Source organism: Centruroides vittatus, unplaced genomic scaffold, assembly GCF_030686945.1.
Source record: "Centruroides vittatus isolate TY-2023 unplaced genomic scaffold, ASM3068694v2 contig_1476, whole genome shotgun sequence".
Classification (NCBI taxonomy): domain Eukaryota; kingdom Metazoa; phylum Arthropoda; class Arachnida; order Scorpiones; family Buthidae; genus Centruroides; species Centruroides vittatus.
The window spans coordinates 647,328-672,198 of record NW_027120915.1 but is presented as its reverse complement, the minus strand read 5'-3'; the positions used below and the strand labels follow the sequence as shown (position 1 = coordinate 672,198).

The following is a 24,871-nucleotide window of genomic DNA, read 5'->3' as shown; positions in this document are numbered from 1 at the left end:
TAACTTTATGCGTTGTGTCATTTAATTTATAATGTAAATTTCAAATTGCATCATATTCTGTGAGGAACATTTATCTGTTTTTAAATGTTTTCTCTGTGAAATGACTTTTTTTACCTGAGGAAGGTCTTTCAATGCAACCAAAAATGTTCATAATTTTTATTAAATGTTGCTGGAGTAAGTAAATAAGGTATTTTTGTGTGTAAGTGTCAATTGTAATATATATATATATATATATATATATATATTAGATTATAATATTTTTGTCGTTTTAAAATAGTCAAAAGGCATTGCCTAGAAATGCCAAATTTAAAGAGATGTATTTGAATTTGAAAATTCTGTTCAAATGTTTGGTATTAAGTTTAATGTTTCCTTTTTTGTTCAGTGTTGTAAAATTATATATTTAACTTAATTAAAAGTTTGTTTATGTGTGAAGAACATAATAAAGTAGAAGAACTTAATAGGCAATGGCTTCAGATAGTTCTGCCAGGCTAATCTTCTAACAAGTAACACAACTTTGTTCTTTATCCTGCAGAGTGTAAAACAATTATTAACATAAAAACAGAGCACTAAGGATTGAGCCTTTTTAAATATTGCAGAGGAGAGCAAAATCACTAAAAGAAAAAATTCTAACTTTAATGCAAAAGATATGAAACAAAAAATAGTTATTTAGCCATGAAATCAAGACCAAACTCAGAACTTAAAATTTTGAAGAAAATGCTTGGGGAGTTAATCAAAATGGTTCTGTTTTATATCCAAATAAACGAAAAAGCAGGTTGTTTAAGCCTGTGGTTCTCAAACCGTGGTCAGCGGAACACAGGCGCTCCATAAAGCCACTTCAAGTGTTCCACGAAAAAATCAAATATACAATTAAAAATTGTTGCAAAAGAAAAAGCAATACAATGTAAAATAATTTTTGTATGGGAAAGTAATCAGCAAATGCCAATGTCATCATCTACTAGACTGAGTGTGCCTGATTTTAAAAAGGTTTGCCACTCCTGCTTCAAACTGATGTATTGTAAGTGGTCTGTGGAAAAAAATGTCAAAGTTTAGTGTTCCCTGGCTTCAAAAAGATTGAGAACCACTGATTTAAACTCTAGATGTTTCAAAACTGTAGGTGGTAATAGAATATATGTGTTAAAGAATACAAGAGTCAAAAAGTTTTAGTTAGCATTGCTGTAGTAGTAGTAGTACTGTGGGTGATTGGTTAATGAACATAATCAGTTCCAAGACTTTGTTCGCTATCCGAATTGTTTGTTAACCAATTATTGATTTACCACAAGTTTTTATGGGAATTTGATTAATTCATTCTGGAGACCCCAAAAAATAAAAATATATACTTTCTTACTAGGTTTATTTACATGTAATAATAAAAATGCATATAAATACAATCTTGCATTTTTATTAGTCATGTTTTTTCCATTTGTGGGTGTTAAAGAATGTCTAATATCAATTGCTTTTCTCTCTTCAGGATTTTTCAGAAGTAATTAATAGTATCGTAATTGTAGAGATCCTCAAGCCTATTAACCTCACCCTGGTTTGGATGCCATTCTAAGACCGTTGATCTGACATCCTCCCACTTCTTCAAAAGATCTCTAATAGTAGGTATCGGCATCCTCTTTTTCAGAAGAAAACATATTTCGCTGAGTTTCTTGGTGTTCTTCATTCAAGAGTTCTTGGCGTTCTTCTGTTGTCAGATCCGTTTCAGGTTCCATTATGAGCTCTTCAATGTTCTTTATTTCTAAGATGTGATTTTTGTTACTTCTTTAGTTGCTTGAGTCTTCTTGATTATAAAGTACCTTTCTTAGATAAGATTGAACTGCAGCCTACTGTAGACCTGTTCAAGCCATACTGCCCAGCAACATCAGACATCTTCTGCCCACTCTCTACCTTTCCTATTATACTCTCACTTTTTGAAAATAAAAACTGACCGAGCGCCCACCCTACAGTCTTGCAAATACTAAAAAAGAATTGTTTCTGTCAGAAAAATAAAAGGCTGGAATTACAATGGAGAATTTCAAAGTTCAAAGGAATACTATATACCGGGTTGAATGTCAATGTCAACATCTCCCGTGCTCTGAAAAGTTTCAAATTGTTGCCTGAAGACAAGGGAAGACCAATTGGTATTCATTATTTTACGTCGCTTCTTCTCGTGTTTATTCTGGGAGGTATTCATTGCCTGAACACAAAAATTTTTCTTGAAAGTGTTCGTTATCCGATTTGTTCGTTAACTGATCACCCACTGTAATCGATTTAAATGAGTCTGGATCATTTTTAAGACTGGTAATTAGCAATGAAGGATACCTTTAGTTAGGAATAAAGTTATTTTGAAAAACAAGAGAAAACAAGTGTAATGCATTGATAATAAATTCAAAGCTAATTATTTAAAGAAAACCTTGTGTCACCATAATTATTCTTGTTTAGTATAAACTCATAAAGGACATAATAATAATAATAAATCACAGATAAAACAATTTACCACAACAGACCAGACATCAGACTCATTGACAAACACAATAAAATCACATAGCCATTCCAAACACTCACAATATAGAAAATACATGCACTGAAAAAGTCAGCAAGTACGCAGAACTTGCCCAGGAAATAAGGCATCTGTGGAGGATGGATAAAATGCTAGTTGTACCCGTTGTTCTCTCCCGTACAGGTGTGATACCACACACACTACACAAAAGCCTGGGAACATTACAATTGAATAGAAACATACATCACACTACAGAAAGCTACTATATTGAATACATGCCACATTGTTAGGAAATTCCTGAATACAGACACTGACACTGACACACTTATTTTATTTTAGTTTTGTTTTGGTTACTATGCCTTAACTTTGGTCTGGCATAGTACACAGCCACCGGTGTCAATCAAGTATAACCCACTAAACCCAACATAATAATAAAATATTTAATAAAATGATTAGGTAATTTTTCATTTAATTATATATGTTATTTCACTTGAAATTTACATTTACCTTGCAAACAAGTTCTAAAATATCTCTCTTGCTCACTTCAAGTGAGGCACGTGGTCCCCATCTAAATTCATATCTAGCCGGATCAGATCCTTGAATGCGACTATATTCCAAGTATAACTGACGTACAAATTCTGCAGTAACAAGTTTCTTAACATCGCCAAAAATGGGGTGCAATTTATTGGATGATGGTCTATAAACATGAAAAAATATTTGATTAATTTAAAGATTCATTTTAATGTTATTTTTAGGTTTTATTAAAATAATGTATGTAAAGAGACTACAACAAATTTCATTGTAACTATATATACTAAATCGAACCAACTTGACTTGCATCATAGGAGTGTATATATACAAGTATATTAAATTATACAATATAAATAATTACTTTCTAAATGTTTTTGCTAGAATGTTATAACATTAGAAAAATGAGTATTTCCTCGACTCTTTATTTTTTTGTTGTCATAACAAAGAAACCAAGTTTCAAATCATCTTTTCAAAAGATTAAACAATGAAAACTTTTGCTTTCCATACTCTCACTCTATACAATACTTAATACAGTACAGAAATCATTCTTATAAATTAAACTTAAATTTACAATGACACTTTTGTTTATTTTACTTACTCTGGATTTAATCCAAATCGTTTCAATGTTTGCCAGAGATGAACTGAAATAGAAGATATATTTATTTATAATAAATATAAATTTAATACAAAATCTTACTCAAAAACCTTTTAAACGTGCAGCCAAATTTATTAACTTCAAACATTTTCAGTCTTGTTAAAAGACCTTTCTCAAAAAAAAACGTTTAAAACGCTGCATGTTTAAAAGGTTTTTGAGTAAGTTTTTGTATTGAGTAATATGCAGTCTCGGAAGAATATAAATTTAAATTATTGATGATAAAAAACGACAATAAGTGTTTTATAGTAATAAATTTATAGAAATTTTATTGTGGTAAAGTGAATATTTCATTGAAAAAATTATTGAAATATTTATTATTTGGATATGATATGATTATAATATGATTAACATTTCTATATCTTTGTTTAGAAATTGTAAATATATCAATTATGATATATTTAAAAATGGAGATCTCGCTTAAAAATTTACTTGAAATTTTGATTAAATCATCAAAATTTAATATAAAATTAAATTAATTAAATAAAAAAAGAATATAATTTATAAGTTTTCAAATATACAATTGATAAAGTTCTGAGTTTATTTCATATAGATAATGAAGATGATTTATCTAAATAAATACAGGAATACATATGAGTCACATCAACTTTCATTCCAGACTGATACCATAACTTGAAAATATTTACAAGTTAAAACACTGTCTTTTTCACTTGTTAATGCATGTACTGCACTGAAGGAAATCTAGAAGAGAAGTTGTATCTTCTGCACAATATATTGAATCATCAAGGGATAAACACTTTCTTACTTGAGATTTAGACAGACTTCTTAAAGCTGCAATAAAAACTGTAGAGCTTTGGGTTGATATTGGTAATGATGTTTTTCAGAAGCAACTGTCTAAGGTTGAGTGTGAACTAGATAGTCTTTTCTTTTGTCTGTAGATTTTTGGATAACGTGCTTAATCCCTTACAAAATTAACATTGACTTTTAAACTTCTTTCAAAATCTGGATCATGCTTTTCCATGACCATGCTAGCTTTGAAATAATGGAAGCATCAGAGAATTTTGAAAGTCGGACCTTTAGAACTAAAACATAAGATACATCTTCAGACACATCATCCTGTCTCTGCTTTCAAGTGCAAGATCTTCATTGAAAAAGCAGAGAATGGGACTTCATAAGTTCAACTTTATCTTGGCACTCCATTTCCAGCTCTAACTGCTTTACTTTTTCTACAATATTGTAGTCACTTGAAATACAAGATTTTCTATGTCTTCAAAATCATCTAGCAATTGTGGACATAATTTTTCCCAGACCTCATTTAGTATAGAGATCTCAACATCATTCTATGCATTTCATAAAATTCCAGCGAGTAATAGAGAGGTTGTAGCCGGCTTTTTCAACGTGAAAATGTGTATGTCAGACATTCAGTGCCACCTTCCTGTAAGCCTAGAAGTTTGACAATGGTGTTGGAATGTCAGTGGAATCATGCTCGACATTCCAAACACCATTGTCAAACTTCTATGCTTACAGGAAGGCAGTGCTGAACATCCGATGTACAAGTTTTTGCATTGAAAACTTCAGCCGCAACTTCTCTAATATGTTGGAAACTTACAAAATTTAAATAAGCCCATACATTATATGTAGAAAACACAAACAAAACAATAAAAATACTATTCAGCAGTTTTTACTAATACTATTACAACTGTTTATACAATAAATAAAACAAAAATCTTAATACAAATGCAAATTAAATAAGTATAGTTGTTTTTAAAAATCAACTATAATAATTTGTCTGAGATTTTAGCAAACTGACACCCTGGTTGCTAACAAAAATATCCTTGGATACTACAAGAAAAAAAATAGAGTTCCAATAGATGTAAATTCTGCTAATTACATGATTCCAATAATTTACTTACACATGTAATATTACACATTAAAATACTGAAATGGCAACTGGAAAGGCCATAACAAGTGAAATATGTAACGTAATTATTAATTTTCAGAATGCTGGAAAATCACTATGACAAATATCAGCAGAATTGAAAAATAAAATGCCCATGCTTGTGATATAATTAAAAATTATGAAGGAACAAGAAATCAACTGAATGACCTAGCCTCATAACTGTTTGTGATCAAAGATGTGTAAAGTTTCCTATAAGTGTTATGGTTTGGACTATACATCTAACTCAAGGTAAGAGTTCTAGTTTGTTATAAAATATCATCATATTCTCAAAGAATATCTTCTTCCATCAATGCAAGTCTTTGAACATCCTGAAAATGTCATCTTTAAGCAAGATAGTACCAGCTGTCATACTGGAAAAAGCCCAAGGCATGGTTAAATGATCATCATATTAAATTATTAGACCATCATGTAGCAGTCCTATCTTTTGTTTTTCCCTATAAAGCTTCAATTGGCAAAGAAAACTTTGGAAAAAAAATCTTCAATAGAAAAATATCTTCAAGAGAATACTGAAAGCTTATGGCAAAAGATCAAAGAAACCTAAAACGAAGTAAGTAAACAAAAGCGCCAGGAACTTATGAATACCATATGTAAATGAATATGAGCTGTGATAAAAGCTAGAGGAGATGCCACAAAGTATTAAAGTAAAACCTTGTTATTTTGATATCGGTTAATTTGAAGTATCACATAATTTGAAGTCTAGTCCAGTCCCCGGCCAAGAGAATAAGATTTTGCATATAGTTTAGTTTGGATAATTCAAAATATGTATACAATAAAATTTGAAGTCATTATCTGGTCCACTTATCCACAAAACTATTATTTAATTCAAAATTTTCCATCATAGTACATGTTTATAAGAAAAAAGTTTCCATGCCATGAGGTAATTTCATTTTTAGTTCTACTAACACATTATTGATTTATCACTTACAAAGTCATTCAGACATTGGAGTTGTTGCCAATGAAGAAAGAATTTTTTTATTTTTATGAAAGAAATCAGTTTGGCATTTAATTATTTTGAACATTTTTTTTGCAAAAATCTATATCTGTTTCAATAATTCCAAAGTTCATTAAATACATGTGTGTATTTACAATAGAATACATACTTAGCTTTAGCCATTAATGCAGCTTGTTTTAATCAGATTACAGGATTTTTGTAATCTTCAACTCAAGACTGTGTTAAAAGACAGTGAATTGTTCATAGAACTAGCCATTGATCCTCTAGAATCTAGATGAAATTTGCAGATAATTCTTATTGAAGCACTTAAGCATCTTTTGTACATTATCATCAGATCTTACTTTGAACATAGTTTTGTTACATTTTCTTTGTTTTTATTAAGTATAGTACATGCCAACTAATGGTTTTTTTAGAAATAGCTTAAATTACTAAGTAATAACTTGTAATATTAACACATTTGTAACCAAACCAGTGAAATTATATCAGATAATGTCATATTTTTTCAGAAATTATAAAAAAAATTTGATTCAAAAAAGTTTGGATAATTTAGTCATGCGTTTTGGTCTCGTGAGTTTCAAAGTAAGATTTTACTGTAATTTATTGAGAACAATTTAAACTGTTTGTTTTTTGGTTCATAACAATGTAGTATTTGAGGAATTTTTGTTAGCATCAGGGTGTCAAGGTTTTATTTGCTAAAAAGTTTTTAAAAACAATTGTATAATTTTATTTAATTTATTATATAAGCAGATGTTAAATAATATTTGTACTGTTTATTTGTTTTCCTATGTATAAAATGTGTATTCATTTAAATTTTGAAAGTGTAGGACATATTACTTGTTGGAGTTGTACAGTTGTGATACCATCTAATATAAAACATTTCCAGAACATCTTGATGACTTCTTGCCCAGTTTCTTCTTTCATGTCTATTGCTGTAATGTACAGTACTTGCTGAATGTTCTTTAGTAGTACAACTTGAAGGTAGCTATGACAAACAAATCCATAGATTACAGCAGTGAGGCAATAATGGGTGGTAGGAATATCATTTGAATGTTAGGTTACAGATCATCTAATGTTTAAGGATGCCAAGAAACATTGTTTACAAAGAGTAAAATTTTGGAAAGGATGTTTTTATAAAATCTACTGCTTTCACTGCTTTCACCTCTATTACAAAGCAGCTATCAGATCATTTAAAAAAAAATTCTAACAATTATCTACTTTCATATTAGTTATCTAATCATTAGAAGTCTAGTGTTAGCATAATTTTTAAAAGTCTAAGCTTTTCTAAATAGTAAATTAACATAAGCTTTACCTTTAAGGTACCACATGCATTGGTATATAACAAGGGTTAGCTTATCTTTAGCTGACTTGAATATTTTTCTCTTTTGCAATAAAAGTTCTTGATAGAATCTTCTAATACAGCCCATTTCATCACATTTAAAATTTTATTTTTCACATGGCCATTATCATTAATTAATGATATTCACTAAGTCCTGTGAAAAACTTTCTGCAGTCGCAGTATCTGAAACAGCTACCTCTCTCCTTGAATGTTAATATTATGTAAATTTTACCTCTTTTTGAAGCAAGAAAACAATCCATAGCTTGTTTCAAATTCAGCATCTTTTGTTGCTTCACTTTTCTCAGTCTTTCTGTCATTGAAAAGGCTTTGGACTTTATTTTGAACAACAATCTAGTTTAACTTTTTCTCCTGCCTTAGTAATTATTGTATTATTATTAATTAATAAACAAAACAATAAAAAAATTTATCTTTTGACAGTTTGTATTTTCAATACTTAATGCAGTTTAGATCTGTCTCAAATATCTTTTTTTATTTCACTTATTTAAAATTACATCTACAATGAACTTCTTACAGAAATGAAACAAAATATGCAGAGGAATACAGAATAACATAACATCTTTTAAGTTCATACAAGTGTCATGTTTTTAACACTCTCTTCAGAGAGGCATGTTATATGAAGGTTTTATTTTGGTCCTAATAATCTTTTGCAGGATATAAATCAGTGATATCTGCAGGAAATTATAATACTTCTAACATAAAATCTTGAGATATGACCACACTGATCACTCATGGTGCCAATTGGGAAGCATCCAGGACCTCCATGGCTTTAAATCTTGAGATCCAAATCAAAAGCTTTATTAAGGCTGTTCTATATTAATAATATTTAAATATGAAAAATTCTAGAGCATTTTAGAAATACTGCAATATAGCATATTTAATTTAGGATAAAATTATTATTTTATAGATATAAAAACTTGTCTGTATTTAATTTTTTTCAATGTAAAAGTCAGTTACTGTGAGATTTAAATGAGAAGGATTCTATGGATGTTGAAAGTTTAAAGACCACATTTTTCTTAATCATTCAATTCAATGTATTCAATATTTATACATTAGTTTCAATAATTTCTCTACTGATATTTTATTTTATTACCATATTTTAAAATATTAAAAATTATTATATTTTACCTTCAGATATAACGTTCCCATTCATGAATATCAATGTTAAGATGATCAACAATAATCCATCTTTTGCATTTTCAGAATCAGAGCTATTTAAAAAAAAAGTTTACAATACTTTAATATATAAGAATAAAATAATAATTGTAATTCATACTTTTACAATTGCTTATTGACTTGTAAATATATACATTAGGTGCCTCTTATCATAATAAGTAATCTAATATTACCATATGGTAATATTAGATGACTTATTATGATATGAATATTAATTTACAAATTTCACAACACACAATACAAATATTTTTATATTTTATTTATCTTTTTTATTAAAAGTATCTGAAATTATAGCTCAGATTTTAATTTTGGACACCAGTGTATTTTAATCTTTGCTCAAATGATGCAGCAAGAGTATGCATAACTGTAAATGAACTGTTTATTTTTTTAAACAAATGATTATGTTCAGAAAAGAACCAATAATGTTCTTTAGAGCTGCAAAATGAAGGTTGTTCATAACATAAATTTAACTGTATTAAGTTTAAAAAGAGTTACTTTGATAAATATATACGTTACTTTGTACGTTGTACAGCACAGTCCTTCAAATAATTAATTAAAATATAGTGACCTTTTCGACCTTCAAGTTCAACTAATCGTATTCCATAAACCTAAAAAACAATTACAAATTATTGAATTATGCAAAATTATTGAAATATTTCTTGTAAATATAAACAAATTTTGTTCTGACTTTCAATTAGAAATATATATAAAATATTATTAAGAAAATTTTTAAAAAATGAATAGTAAATTTGACCAACAACTGTTTATAATTATATATGTTATGGAGTAAGTGATTAATACGGGCATTATTCATAATGACTGGACATTATGAATAAAAATCAGGCACTGTAATAAATTTCAGGTATTTTTATCATAATTTATCAGATTGACCAGTCACTATGAATACTGCTATCACCTGATCGGGAAAAGTGATGATAATAGCTTCAGGAGTGATCATCCGACATACATTAGTCAATCAGCACTCGTGTTTGAATTGCACATGCATATTTTGTTTAGTATCAAATTTTAAATTCATGTGACCAGTATTTAATCTTGTACAACATTTTAATTTTACTTTTTCCTCTTAAAATAGCGTTTTCTTCTTTGAAAAAGTAATGATTAAGGAGCAATCATTAAGTGATATGAATAACCACTTCAACAACCAATTAAATGAGTTAATAGCAGCAAAAGGTCAAAATAGTCAAATTTTTACAAAATTAGTGAGTCAAAAATCAAAGTGACTTCAAAGTTACCAGAAAAATATCAGCATTTACATAGCTGTGACATTCCTTATGTTTCTGTATTCAATGGTTGACTCAACAGTGAATTTTCCATTGAACAATCCTATTAACCTCACAACTCAACAGTCCATTTAGAAACGTCGTTTTCTCACCGTTGAGTGAACCATTGAATATAGAAACGTACAGTATGTATCTATCAGATAAATAGAAAAATTAATTGTGCCCATAAAAGAAGATAATTTGATTAAATATTACATTCACAATAAAGAAATATTTCAGATATTGCATAATGACCATATTGCTATTGACCATGGTGACAGAAACTGCATGGAAAAAGAATTAAGTACGAAATATAAAAATATTACAAGGGATATGAGATATGATCGTGATTTACTTGAACTTACGTGAAATTTGTCAGAGAAAACAGAATGTTCCTAAGAAAGGCTTGGTAATTAAACCAATTTTAAGTAATGAAATGAACTCGAGATGTCAGGTCAACCTTATAGATATGCAGTCGCAAGCCGATAAGCAATATAAATTTATACTCGTGTACCAAGACCACATGATTAAATTCGTTCAATTATGATCATTAAATACCAAAAGCGCTGAAGATATAGCCTATGTTCTTTTAGACATTTTTACAATTTTCAGTGCACAGAGTATTCTACAAAGCGATAACAGCAAATAATTCACCTATAATGTCATCAAAGAAATGTGCAGTATGTGGCCTGAGTTAAAACTGGTGCATGAAAAGTTTTACTGTATTTTTGCAAATTGTCAGGCATGTCAGTCTATTTGGGGAAAATCATGAAATCAGATATTTCCATTTGGTTAAAACTAGCATGCCCGTTTACCCTGGAAATGTCTCTTTGTGTGAAATTTAAGAGGAATGTGTTATTTTTAAGATGAGGGTGGATTGTCAGTGTAGCCCACACTAACTAACTACAGCTGCTACTACTACTACTGCTAATGTCAATAAGTCATTAATTGTTTTATTGTCTTAAAATCAGGAAGAGCATTTTAGTTTACAAGTCAGTCAAACTATACAACTTTATGGTACTTGGAAGAATATTTTCTTTAACATTTACAGTAATTAACAGCTAGCTTTGTTAGATCTGATTAATTTTATTTTTAATCACAGTTTAACTGGCATGCCGGTAACATTACCTGGGCTTTTGGCATGTTGGTTCCCCCAGTTATATGCAGCATGCCAGTCATTCTGCAAAATTACAGTACTTTTCAGTGCATTCTGAAATATCAAGTTGACCCCAGAACAAAGTACTACCATATCAAATATGAGAGGTAAATACTTCATTGTACAACACACATGGAGTAGCAATGCATCACTGTGTAAAACAAATTCAATGTGAGAGTGGTTGACTATGCAGCTAGGTTTACATTACAAGTAATATGGATATGCAAATGATCAAATTTAATATAAAATATCAAATGCCATTAAATAAAATAGGGCTAATCTAAACCCAACCTGACAATCAATCACTTTATATTGTATTCATGTTATGCAGTAAAGCATTTGCTTGTCATATTTTATATAGTGATAGGTCACATTTTGACTCCTTGATTTTTTCATTTCTTGACATTTCAACACTCCAGGAGCAAAAAAATTTAAAAAGAAAATCATTATAAAATACTATATAGTGATATCTTGTAAGAAACTGAGTCCTAGCATTATTTTTATTTTATTATTATTTTTCGTTTTATTATATTTTGTTTGGGGCTTATGTTTAGTTAGGACAACGGTTCCCCACCACTCTCTTATTAGTAACCAAAAAAGAAGATAAACCAACTCACGAAGGAATGAGCACCATAGGAAAAAAATCTCGCGCGCTTGCGCTGCCCAGCGGAAATAAACAGTCTGCAGAAAAAAATGGAAGAGGGAATCCCCACACTCACTAGCAAAGAAATACTTACTAAACCGTCATAACATCCCAGAAAATTGTGTTAAATACTTTATAAACGGTTTGTAAGATTTTGTTGGAAAATTAAAGCTGCCAGAAAGATTCTTAATGTTAGAAAACTAAGTATGTAAATAAGGGGAGTAACCCAGCTGAATTGTGACGTCACCTCACAGCATAAAACCAGCACGCCAACCGAAGAAAGACAAGGTGATTTCCAGAGCAAGGTGATTCCTGGTCAAAGTCCAGATTGAGAATTAGGCGATCCAAGGTGTTAAAGAGGAATTCGATTTGACGATAGCGAAAGGAGTGAGGAAACAGGTTCCTAGTATAGTGAGGTGATGGATAGACGTTTAGTTCATAAGAGATTCTATTCATAGTTCTTAAGTATTTGATTTGTCGAATTTTCAAAGGGGAATTAAGATTAAGTTAAGCTAAGTAGCTGAGTTTTATTGTCGGGTTGACTTGTTGATTTTCGTTAATAAATTTTGTTTTGGATTATAGACAATTGTACATAGTAAATTCAATTCTATTTACTAATTAAATATATTTTGAAACTTTTGCTTTGACTTGATATTTGTCGTTATTCTTACTAATATTTTTGGTGCACGCGTAAAAGCCCAGGCCTGGCAAACTAATCTCGAATCCGTGTAAAGTACCCGTTAGGTTAACGGAAGTTTTACCGGCCGCAGTTAGTGTCGGTTTCCTGAGATACTAAAAATAGTACTTTACAATCTCACTTATACACCTCTCACTTAAGCTACTCTCTCAGTTATGAGACATTTTTCACTGGTCCTGGCTGAAGCCTATGAGAGATAATGTCTAAAATCTCTCATTTAAATAATTCTCAGTTCTACACCCCTATAAATGTTTCAGACTAATGTATTTTTCTCTCACTTTACTGTCATGAGTGTCAATCACAAGAACAGAGTGGGGTCACTTTGTCATAGGTCAAACAGGTGCCCATTAAGATAAGAAAGCAGAGAGAATTACCATATTGGTATAATATCTGTTTTTAGAAAGAGAATGGCTGCTGGCTATACATTTAGATAGAACAAGTGGTAATATAAATTATCAGAGCAGGAAGTCATGCAAGACTCCTTGACAGCTTTTTATAATAAAACTATAAATGAAAATTTAATAAATTTTTATTGTTTAAAAAATATTAAATTTGTATGTTATCAGAGACAGGATGAAATGTCATCTTGAATTATAAAATTATTTTAATAAAAAAGTAAATCAAAATTTTTATTGGTTTATTATATTATTTACTTGCTTTAGTGAATGGTTTTATAGATTTTGATATTTGCTATTAATTTTTCTGTGTAAAGAATAAAGTAAAAAAAAAATTCTTTTTCTTTTAACAAATTTTGTTAAACCTTTTATTCTTTTATAAATATAAACAACTTTATTCAAAACATCTAAATTAATTGAGGAAAGGACTAATTTTCAATTAATAACAACTTATCTTCTACTGTTAAAAAGTTAGTTTAGTTTATGTTGGCCACACAAAATAATAAATGAATAATACCCTATTTTACAAAATATGATGCTACTTTTGTCAAAAAAAACCACTCCATGATATATATGTGAAATTGCAAACTCTAATAGGCTAATAAATTCTCCAATTGCATGTATGGGTATTCATGATTATAAGATATTTTAATTATAATTTTTTTTTTTTTTTTTTTTTGTTTTGCTCTAGTTAAACAGCTCTTGTTTTAATTAATGATAAAATTTAAATGGTAAATTACTCTTTTCCTGATAAATAAAAGTGTGCATTCTAATTTTATTTTTTATTTAATCAGAAAAAATTTACAGTAAAAAAAATTTTTGGGCCAAGTGTAAAATGGCTTAAATACACTAAATAATTTTTGCCTAAATATCTTGTGCTGAAATGGGGTCGCATCTTATATACTGTAAAGTACAATAATTTTATTTGTTAATATCATAAATATTTTCATATAAAAATACCTGCTTAAGTTTGTCCTGAGCTTTGGTTATTACAGTATTAAAATTTCTACTTTGTTCTTTTAGCACATGTTTAACAATATCTGAAAACATTAAAAAATAATAAATTAAAAATAAATTAATAAATATAAATAATTCAATTTTTAAATTTTAATATAATTAACTATTCAAAACAAAATAATAATATTCAAGTTAATTAGAAATAAAATAGTATATGATTTAATTAATGTCTTAAAAATTCTAAATTTGTTACTATTAAATTATCTCTGATATTTGTCAATACTGACATAGTAATATTATATTAATAATTTATTTTCAGCAAAGCTTCTTGCATGAACTTAAATTATAGTGATATTTTAAAATTTTTTAACAATCCAATTATATCAAGAAAATAAAATTTTATTGTCTACATATATACAGGGTGGGCCAATGAAAACGAAACGGCAGAGTGTTCATGTTCGTCCAAGCAAATCGCTCAGACAGGTCGATTTTATTCTCAAGGGGACATCTTTTGCAATAAAGTTTTTGCGATTATGAATACAACAGACAACAAAAACTTTTAAAAACTCATTTATTTTGTATTAACTAAACAAACATTTATTTCGAAAAAAAATGTTTGTTTAGTTAATATTCAGATTTGCAAAAACTTTATTGCATAAGATGTCCCCTCGAGAATAAAATTGACCTGTCCAGAGCGATTTGCTTGGACGAACACGAACACTCTGCCGTTTCGTTTTCGTTGGCCCACCCTGTATATGGTTCTCATTAGCAATAATATGCAGGAGACTTTTCTGGTCTTCAAGCATGAATTAAGGAACTTAACACTTATGCTGAATTTGTTCTGCTCGTACATTACATCTTGTAGGTTTGAATGCAGATGAATGTAGCAGTGAAGGATGCCATTTCTTTCTGCTATTCCAGGAATTAGATAATTTTTTTAGTTCATCAACATCTAGATGGAATGTTCTTAAAAAATCAGATGTGAAGGAACAAAGATCTGAATTATTAACACTTAAAGACCTTTTCAACAAGGGTTTAGTTGTAAATTAAAAAGTGCCAAGGTGCTAACCAGTGCTCCGAATTTGAATCACCACTATCTATCAACACACCATTGTCTTTGGAGTTTTATATGGACAAAGCACAACTTTGTGAAGCAATATCAGTAGTATATGATTGAGAGACTCTGAGATAATTTGTTAAACTTTTAACATTTTATAACTTTTATCGTAGTAACACTCACGATTTCGCAGGAAAGACGTCAAGCAGGGGCTAAAAATCGACAAATTTCGCAATAATTGGTAAATCGCTCGAGCGTTTTTGAGATATTTAGTATCCCAAAAGCTCGCGTAGACATCAAAACCACACCCATTTTAGGTGCCCCTTCGGATATACTTTCCAGAAAAGCATTGTTAAAGGAAGCTTCTCCCGATCAAATAAAAGTTGTGTGTGAAATTTGTGAAAACACTCTTCAAGGTCGTTTACCAGTTAAAGTCAATAAGTTAAAAAAATATAAGTCATGTATAAGAAAACTCGCAAAAAAAAAAAAAAAAAAAAATATCGGTCTTCAAGCAAAAAAGATTTTAGTAAACCAATCTGGTGGATTTTTAGATGCAATTTTAACTCCAATAATATCATTAGCTAAAAGACTTTTTGGATTATAAAAAACAAAAATGGTCAATGAATGGCATTACTACCTCCCAAATTAGTACCTAAATATCAATTACAAAAACCAGAAATACGATTACACAATAATATTCAAAATTTACTAGAAGAAAGTACTTTGTCTGATGATCTAAAAGTTAAACTATTAAGTCAACTAATTTTGAGATTTAAACAAACTATCCATACACCAAAAGAACCGATTCGAGTCTCGTTAGTATCACAACCAACCGAAGAATCTCAACAACCGTCACCTGAACCAACAAAACCCTCACCTATTGAAGATCAGAAAACAGTTTCAGTGCCACTGGCATATCAAAAGTATGTTCCATATATCCTTCAATTGCTAAAGCCTTATCAATATGATTGGAACGAAAAAGGAGAATTAGTGGTGAATAACGAACCAATAATAAATAGTCATATAGTGGATCTAATGTCGTATCTTATGCAAACGAGAAAATCGAGCATAGTACCCCCGGGTTTTTCAGAATTTTGGAACGGCATTATTAAAGCTAATGTGCCAAAAGAGTGGATTGGAAATACAGAATTGTCCAGTCGATTAACAATAGGAGAATCACCCATACTTCGTTTTCGATCGCCATTAATTCCATCACCTCCGATTCGATCAATTAGTGTTAGAAAAAAAATTGATGCAGCATCGGCTACAAAAATTCCTAAACGGATTGCATCGTCTAAAAAAAAAAAAAAAAAAAAAAAAAAAAAAAAAAAAAAAGCATATTTTATGGAAAGACTATTGAGAACTATTTATTATACTCCATCCCATCCTGCATCGTTCGGCTGCGTAACAAGTCTAGTAAAAGCAACAAAGTTGCCAAGAAAAACTGTTGAAGAATGGCTATCGAGTCAAGATACATATATGCTACATAAACCAGTACGAGTAAATTATATGCATCGTAAAACTAAAGCGTTACACCAAGGAGAACTATTTCAATCCGATCTTATGGATGTTCGTCAATTTTCGAAAGACAATAATGGAATAAAGTATTTATTAACAACTATCGATGTGTTTTCTAAATATGCCTATGTAATTCCAGTTAAAGACAAAAAGCCTGAAACGATAAAAAAAGCGTTTCAGAAAATATTTAGACAAGAAATACCTAGGTTTCTCCATACCAATAAAGGGAAGGAATTCATGAATTCTGTTATTAAGGATTTGTTTAAAAATCATCAAATAAATCATTATTATACTCATTCCGAAACGAAAGCGTCGATTGTAGAACGATTTAATAAAACTCTAAAAAATAAAATTTATTGTCTCATTACTTATCGAAATTCTAATAAATATATTGATAAATTAAATGATTTGGTAAAAGCATATAATCATAGCATGCATCGAAGTATAGGAATGTTTCCAGCCAAGGTGAGGCCAAAACATCATTTACAAATTTTTAATCGACTTTATGATAAAACAAAAGCTAAAATAAAATATAAATATAAAGTCAATGATAAAGTCAGAGTTTCTAAAAAACAAAAAACTTTTACGAGAGGGTATTTACCAGGCTGGAGTAAGGAAATTTTCATTATAAAAGAACAACATCCTACAATTCCTCCCACATGTGTTGAAAGATTATAACAACCAGATGATTAAAGGTCGATTTTATAGCAAAGAACTGCAGAAAGTAAAAAAAAAAAAAAAAAATGAATAATTTTTATGTGACTCTAATAAGCACAGCAAGTATGGATTTTTTTCCAAACAATACTCAATTCTCCTTTACATCGAAAATTAATCCACCGATAAATTTATCAGGATCTTGGGAAATAGCATTATCCCAGATAATAATACATCAATCATGGTTTAACATCTCTAGTGAAAATAACAAATATGTCATTACTACTAGGGAAACAAGATCGTTTAGAGTAAAAGCCGAAAATTTATCTACATTAATTCCATTACATCCTATGGGAGAGTCCATTACATTAATTCCATTACATCCGTCAAATCAAGTAATATATTCGAGAATATTACGAATAATTTGAAAGCTTTAGGAAAGGATCGTTTTATTAAATTTTCTTTTAACCAAGACGATAGCACGGTGAAGATTCAATTGGCTATTGATTGTGAATTACATATAACTCCAAAAGATGGACGTACATTTCTTTCTATGCTAAATTTAGATAATCAAAAACTTTTCATGTTAAAGGGACAAGAACAATCATTTCAATATACTCCATCTTTAGAAGATTTTAGTGGAGAATTTATTACTTTAATCAAGAAAAATAGATATATAGAAAAAATAAGAAGCGAAAATGTTGAAAATATGATACAAATACTGAGTGGATTATACAGAACAATAGAATTTCTTAAATCATTTCAAATAATAAGTTTTAAATCACTCCCAGATAAAAAATTATTATTGAAAGTTCCACGGGAAACTTCCGTAAAATTTAATAGACAATTAAAAGATATATTAGGATTTGATTGATCAGAATATCCTGAAGGAGAATTTATAGGGACCTATCCACTAGAATTAAATGCAGGAATAACGGAAATATTTGTATATTCTAATATAATAGAATCTCATCACATAGGCAATACTACTGCCCCATTGTTTCAAGTAATTCCAGTCATGGGAGAAAAAGATCAACAAATTGATAAAATTTATAATACTCCAATATTTTTCCCGGTTCGAACAAATCACATCAAGACTATTTCTATAGACATACGTTCTATAGACATGTAGCTCTAGTTTAATAAAGGATTATTTTTAAAATTTAAAAAAAATGTTTTATTGAATCTGAAAAAAAAAAAAAAAAAAAAAAGTGTTAGGTTTATCAGTCTATGTATGAAAAAAAAAAACAGAAATATTTTACTTACCACTTCTATACTACAGATTCTATGACAAAATATCATTTTTTTTCTACACATCTGCTGACAAAAATATTAAATATCATTTTTGTATTTTAATATATTATTTTGGATTTAAAAAAATTAAATATAATCAATGTAGCTCTAGTTTAATAAAAGATTATTTTTAAAATTTAAAAAAGATGTTTTATTAACTCTTAAAAAAAACTAGTATTCAATTTATCAGTCTATGTATGAAAAAAATATATATATATTTTACTCACTCTTTTTATACCTCAGATTCTGGAAGAAAAAAAAATGTTATTTCTTAAATGTTAAGTCTTTTTAAGAAAACTAAAAAAAGAACATTATTCAAAATTTGAAAAAGATACTCACCTTCACTAAATAACACAAGCAATTCACCAAAATTGTCGACTATTATGTATTCTTTTTCTTTCTTTAAAATTGTTACAGCTATGTCGTTATTATAGTTTTCAGTAATAAATTTTCTATATATTCTTCCATTAATTATTATTTCATATTTAATTAAATTCCATGTTTTTAAGTCTGCGTAAATATGTGAATTGTGTATAATTATTTGTATTTTTAATGTCATTATAAATCCAATCACGATCGGGATGTTCTGGAAATTATTAACTAAAATCAATTATCTTATTTAAAAAAATCATCTTATTTAAAAAATAATTTTTCTATTTTTACTAAAATAGAAAAAAAGGTAGTTACCTTGTTTTTTTAATGTGATGAACTTCTCATCTTCTGTTTTAAAAATTATTTTTTTTTTTCATGATCATCGATCTCAAGCATTTTAATTGGTATCCATTTTTCTTCTGTTTTTTCTAATCCATTGTAAATTTTATCGTTTATTTTTAATTTATATTTAATATAGTTGACTTTTTCCATTAACCCGTTCATGTTTAATAATTCGAATAGCTAGTAAAAAATATAATTTAAAACTTAGCATCACATGTAGAAATGTATGTTTTTATATAACATGTTTTCAAGTATTCTGTTGATTTTTCAAGTCATTAGTATAAGTTGATTGCTATTAAAATTACAATATTTTCTTTTATAATTCATCCGAAGGTCAAATTTTTTCCCTAATTGCTATTAAAAATTTCAATACCGCTTTATATCTTCATTGAAGATCATATTAAAAATTACAATACCGCTTTTATAATTGACATAAACTTTATTGAAGGGCAATTTTTTTTTCCTTGCTATTAAAAATTACAATATCGCTTTATAATTGAAATGAACTTCATGATATGATTTTTACCACTGTTTTATTTAAAATTACTATAATTTACATCAAAGTTCAATAACCCTTATTGTTTTAAAATTACTATAATTAGTTTGCATTAAAGTTTAATAACCCTTACTAGAATTATTACCAAAATGATATAAAAGCAAGAGGAATAGACAAGATTCTTTAGTTCATTATGCGATTCTTTATCGACTTTCTCTCTACAACCAATCCCAGCAAGAAAATGTCTATGGAAGGTTAGTTAGTATCTCTTTAGATTTCGATTTTTTTTTAATAAGAAAATTAAATTATTTTTTTTTCATAGTTATTCATCTTTTTTATAGATTCACAATCGTTATTTGTTATTAATAATCTGTTTGTACCTAAAAAACGAAAATTAGCTAAAATTGATGATGCATCAACAGAGAAAAAGAAAAAATATAATTTAGTAATTTCGAAAAACAAATCAACTTTTAAAGCAATCCCACCATATTCTGTCTATATATCACATGGTTATAACTTAGAAATCAAAGAATTCCGACAGAATCACTATATTTGACTAGCAAAGACCTCCACGAAAGGTGAGATTCAAAATCGATTCAACATTCCTGTGAAAGAACTTCATTTTTTTCTACAAGCCTTAAATGCTGTTCAAAAATATTTGGAAGATTACATATAAATAATTGAAAGTTTACATGTAAGTAAATTCTTTGTAAAATAATTTTTTTTAAAATGATGTAATTTAATTGATAGATTTTTTTTAACAGAAATTCTCTCTCTCTATTGAAAACATCACTCTCTTTTCAAGAAGACAGAAAAATTGAAATTAATGAAAGTCACCTAGAAATCATTTGATTCATCATAAACTAGTCCAGGTAAAAAAATTAAAAAATGTTTTTGTTAATAGAATCGGCATTTCAAAATTTTTTACAGTGTTATAGTAAATCTAATCTCGAATATGTTGATCCAACCATTTTTTTCAGAGATATAAAATCTGAATTATTTAATATAATTACGAATTTTGGAAATGATTATAGAGTTCGATTTGTTATTAGTCTTAAAGTAATAATGTATAAATGTATAGAAACAGGAGATAAATATAAGTTTAAAGATTTTTTTTTACAAGTAATGCTGAACGAACTTTATCTCCATTTCTAGCTTGGAAAAATATTGAGAATGCAATAGAAAAAATTCTAGGAGATATATCAACTGCTGTTACATTTGGTAGTGGACGCATAATATATAAATTAGATTTCATAGATGTTCATAGATCGGAATATAATGGTCATGTTGGAGGTTGTGGGTCTATAATTTTACCCAAAAAATTACGAAACAAAAAAGTCTTTTAAATATTCATTGTAAAGACGATAAATGTTTTGTTTATTGCATTCTTGCATCTATTTTTCCATTCGCAAATACAGTCAAAGCTGTTTTTGTACGGTCTTTTTCTGTGCAATTTTTATTCGTGCGATTTTTTTTGTGCGGTATATGAAAATTTCAATCAAATTGGAACATAATTGACTCCTGTAAAATTTTTAAAAACTCTATTGGTTGTTTTCTATGACATCAGCAGGTTTTTTCATTTTTTATTCAGAAAAATTTTTTTCTCATACGTTTATTTCGGTCCCCTCTTATTTTAATAGCATAAAAACCATAAATATTATGTTATATTTGAACAGATGCGGTAAGTTAGCTCCCCTCCAGCTTTAGACTGCAGGTGTGAAATTTCACGCCTTGTTAAATGAAATAACACTTCCTGCAGCTATATTTATCAAATAAAATCTTTATTTAACAATTATTTTTAACTTTTTAATGTTAGATTCGTATTTAAGTGGAAATAATTAATTAATATAAAAATTAAAATTCTTAGAGGATTTTTTTCCCCATTAGGTGTTGCAGAAAAAGGCCCAAGGAGTTAAAAAAGCAATTGCTAGTTATTTCGTACAGTTTCGAGTTATTTTCTACGTGAGACTTTTTTTATGCGGTCCCTATTCACCGCATAAAAAAAATATATATTTTTAATTGTGTTGCGAAAACTATTTTTTATAGCCACTCGTGAAGTTTCGCACGATTTTTTTTATGCATTTTCTTTTATGTGGTCCCTATCCCCCGCACAAAAACAGGTTTGACTGTAATAAAATTAAAGTATCTACTTATAGAAAATATTTAAAATTTATTAATTGTTCAAATTTAAAATTTCCTGTTTCATTAGATAAAATAGCATTTGATTTCTCAAAAATCGATATTTGTATTAATGTATATGGTTATAAGGATATTGTTTTTCCTTATTATATAAGTAAATTTAAATTTGATAAAAATGTAAATTTATTATTATATCAAAATCATTATTTTTTAATACGGAATTTTAATAGGCTTTTACACGAAAAACAAAGGTCACTTTATTACTATTGTAAAAATTGTTTAAATGGTTTTCAACGCAAATCAAGTTTAAATTTACATAGAGAAATATGTACAAATTTCAAATTTCAAAGACTATCAGTTCCTAAAGTCAAAAATTCTATTCTTAAATTTAATGATTTTTTTAAAATGCTTAAACACCCCATAGTAATATTTTGTGATTTTGAATGTTTAACAGAAACAGTTTCTAATGCTATGCAATCGACAGATACTAGTTTTAGTACTGTTACGCAAATTCATAAACCAATTTGTTATGCAATGATTGTTTTGGGTAAAAACGATACAATTATCTATTCTACCTTTTATTGTAGAGATAATGTTATAGATAATTTTCTAGCTAGACTAAAAGAACTATCAGAACGCCTTATTAAAGAAATAAAACTGAATATTCCATTAGATCGTCGTATAATTCCAAATTCTATTAATCGAGATAAATGCAATATTTGTGGAAGAAAGTTTTCCCCTAATGATGTGAGCGTAATTGATCATAATCACTTAAATGGTAATTATCATCAGATACTTTGCCAACGATGTAATTTAAACTTAAATCTAAAAACCTTTATCCCTGTTGTTCTTCACAATTTTTCTGGTTATGATTCACATTTAATTTTAAAAGATACTTCTAAAAAGTATATATCCTCTCTTAAAATTATTCCTGTCAATATGGAAAAAATATACTACATATACTTTAGATTGCTATAAATTTTTAGACAGTTACAATTTTTTAAATTTTTCTTTAGCAAATTTACTTGATAATTTAGTAAAGTCAAACTACGAATTTCCAATCTTTAATCATTTTTTTTCCAGTAATAAAAATAGGTATCTATTGAAAAAAAAAGGGTATTTTCCCATATAGTTGGTTCAATGATTCTTTAAAATTAAATAATAAATCTTTACTGGATAAGAAATCTTTTACAACGATTTGACTAGAAGTCACATAAGCTCAGAAGAATATGATTTAGCTCATCTTGTACGGAAAGCATTTAACTGTACAAAATTTTTAGATTATTTGCATTTATATCAATTTACTGATACAATTTTACTTGCAGATGTTTTTACAAATTTTCGTAATTTATCATTAAAGTATTACAGTCTTGATCCAATTCATTTTTTAACTTCTCCAAATCTTACATTTATCGCTGGATTAAAAATGGCTAAAATAGAACTAGATCTATTTACTGATTTGGATATGTATATGTATATAGAATCCGCAATTCGTGGAGGGCTGTCATTGGTCGGAAAAAGATATTCTAAAGCGAACAATCCTTACTTATTGCAAATTTACGATAATTCGAAACCCCATAGTTATATAGTGATAACTGATAGCAATAATCTATATGGATTAAGTATGGTTCAATATCTCCCATATTCAGAGTTTCGCTGGTTACGACAATCCGAAATTGATGAATTTAATATTAAAAATGTTTCTTCAGAATCCGAAATAGGATACATACTCGAAGTAGATTTAGAGTATCCAGTTTCGCTTCATAATCTTCATAACAATTTTCCTTTAGCTGTAAACCATGAAAAAGTAGAATTTGAAGATTTATCTACCTATCTTCTTTATCTTCTTTAAATCTAAATTTTAACAATAATATCAAAAAATTAGTTCCCACTTTAAAAGATAAATCGCACTATATTACATATTATGAAAACTTAAAATTTTATCTAGAGAAAGGTTTAATTTTTAAAAAAATCCATAGAATTCTTTCTTTTAAACAAGCACCATACTTAAGTCCATATATTTTTTTTAACAATGAAAAAAGAAAAGCTGGCAAAAGTGAATTTGACAAAAATGTTTTTAAATTAATGAATAATAGTTTCTATGGAAAATGTATGCAAAATGTTTGTAAACAAATTAATTTAAAAGCTGGATTGAATAAAGATCAATGTAAAAAATATCTGAACGATCCGGCACTAGAAAATTTTCAAATAATCAATGAAGATTGTGCCATTTTCAGATTAAAGAGATCAAATTTACTGCTCAATAAACCACTATATATAGGTTTTTGTGTGCTAGAATCGAGTAAGCTACACGTGTATAAAACATATTACAATGTTTTCAAAAATTACTATAAAAATAATGTTAATCTGTTGTACACAGACACCGATTCGTTAATTTTAGATATATATACCAACGATATTTATCTCAATTTTAAAAACAATCTTCCTGACATATATGATTTTAGCAACTATCCTCTAGAGCATCCATTATACAGTGAAAAAATAAAAACAAATTAGGATTTTTCAAAGATGAAGCTAAATCGAAAGTAATATCAGAATTTGTAGGTTTAAAAGCTAAAATGTATTCGATTTCTGGAGAATGCTGTGAGAAAAAAACAGCAAAAGGTATAAATAAATCAGTTGTTAAATCAACTTTTTATCATGAGCTATATAAGTCAACTTTATTCAAAAAAACAGCAACATCGTCATAGTCAAACACAAATAATTAGTAAAAATCACGTGATCACAACCCAATTTCAAAATAAAATCTCACTTTTTGCTTTTTATAATAAGAAATATATTTTAAG

At 28.2% G+C, this 24,871-nt stretch overlaps 1 protein-coding gene across 1 annotated transcript in view; it reads right to left on the bottom strand.

Moving 5' to 3' along the window:
• Window positions 1-24,871, bottom strand: part of MAGE — a 47,498-nt gene that overhangs the window by 4,024 nt on the left and 18,603 nt on the right. Inside the window, exons 4-8 of the mRNA XM_067262434.1 lie at window positions 14,197-14,276; window positions 9,582-9,673; window positions 9,018-9,100; window positions 3,609-3,651; window positions 2,987-3,176 (exon numbers count right to left, since the gene is read on the bottom strand). Of these exons, the coding sequence (XP_067118535.1) occupies window positions 2,987-3,176; window positions 3,609-3,651; window positions 9,018-9,100; window positions 9,582-9,673; window positions 14,197-14,276 (488 nt within the window). The remainder of the gene's footprint in view (window positions 1-2,986; window positions 3,177-3,608; window positions 3,652-9,017; window positions 9,101-9,581; window positions 9,674-14,196; window positions 14,277-24,871) is intronic.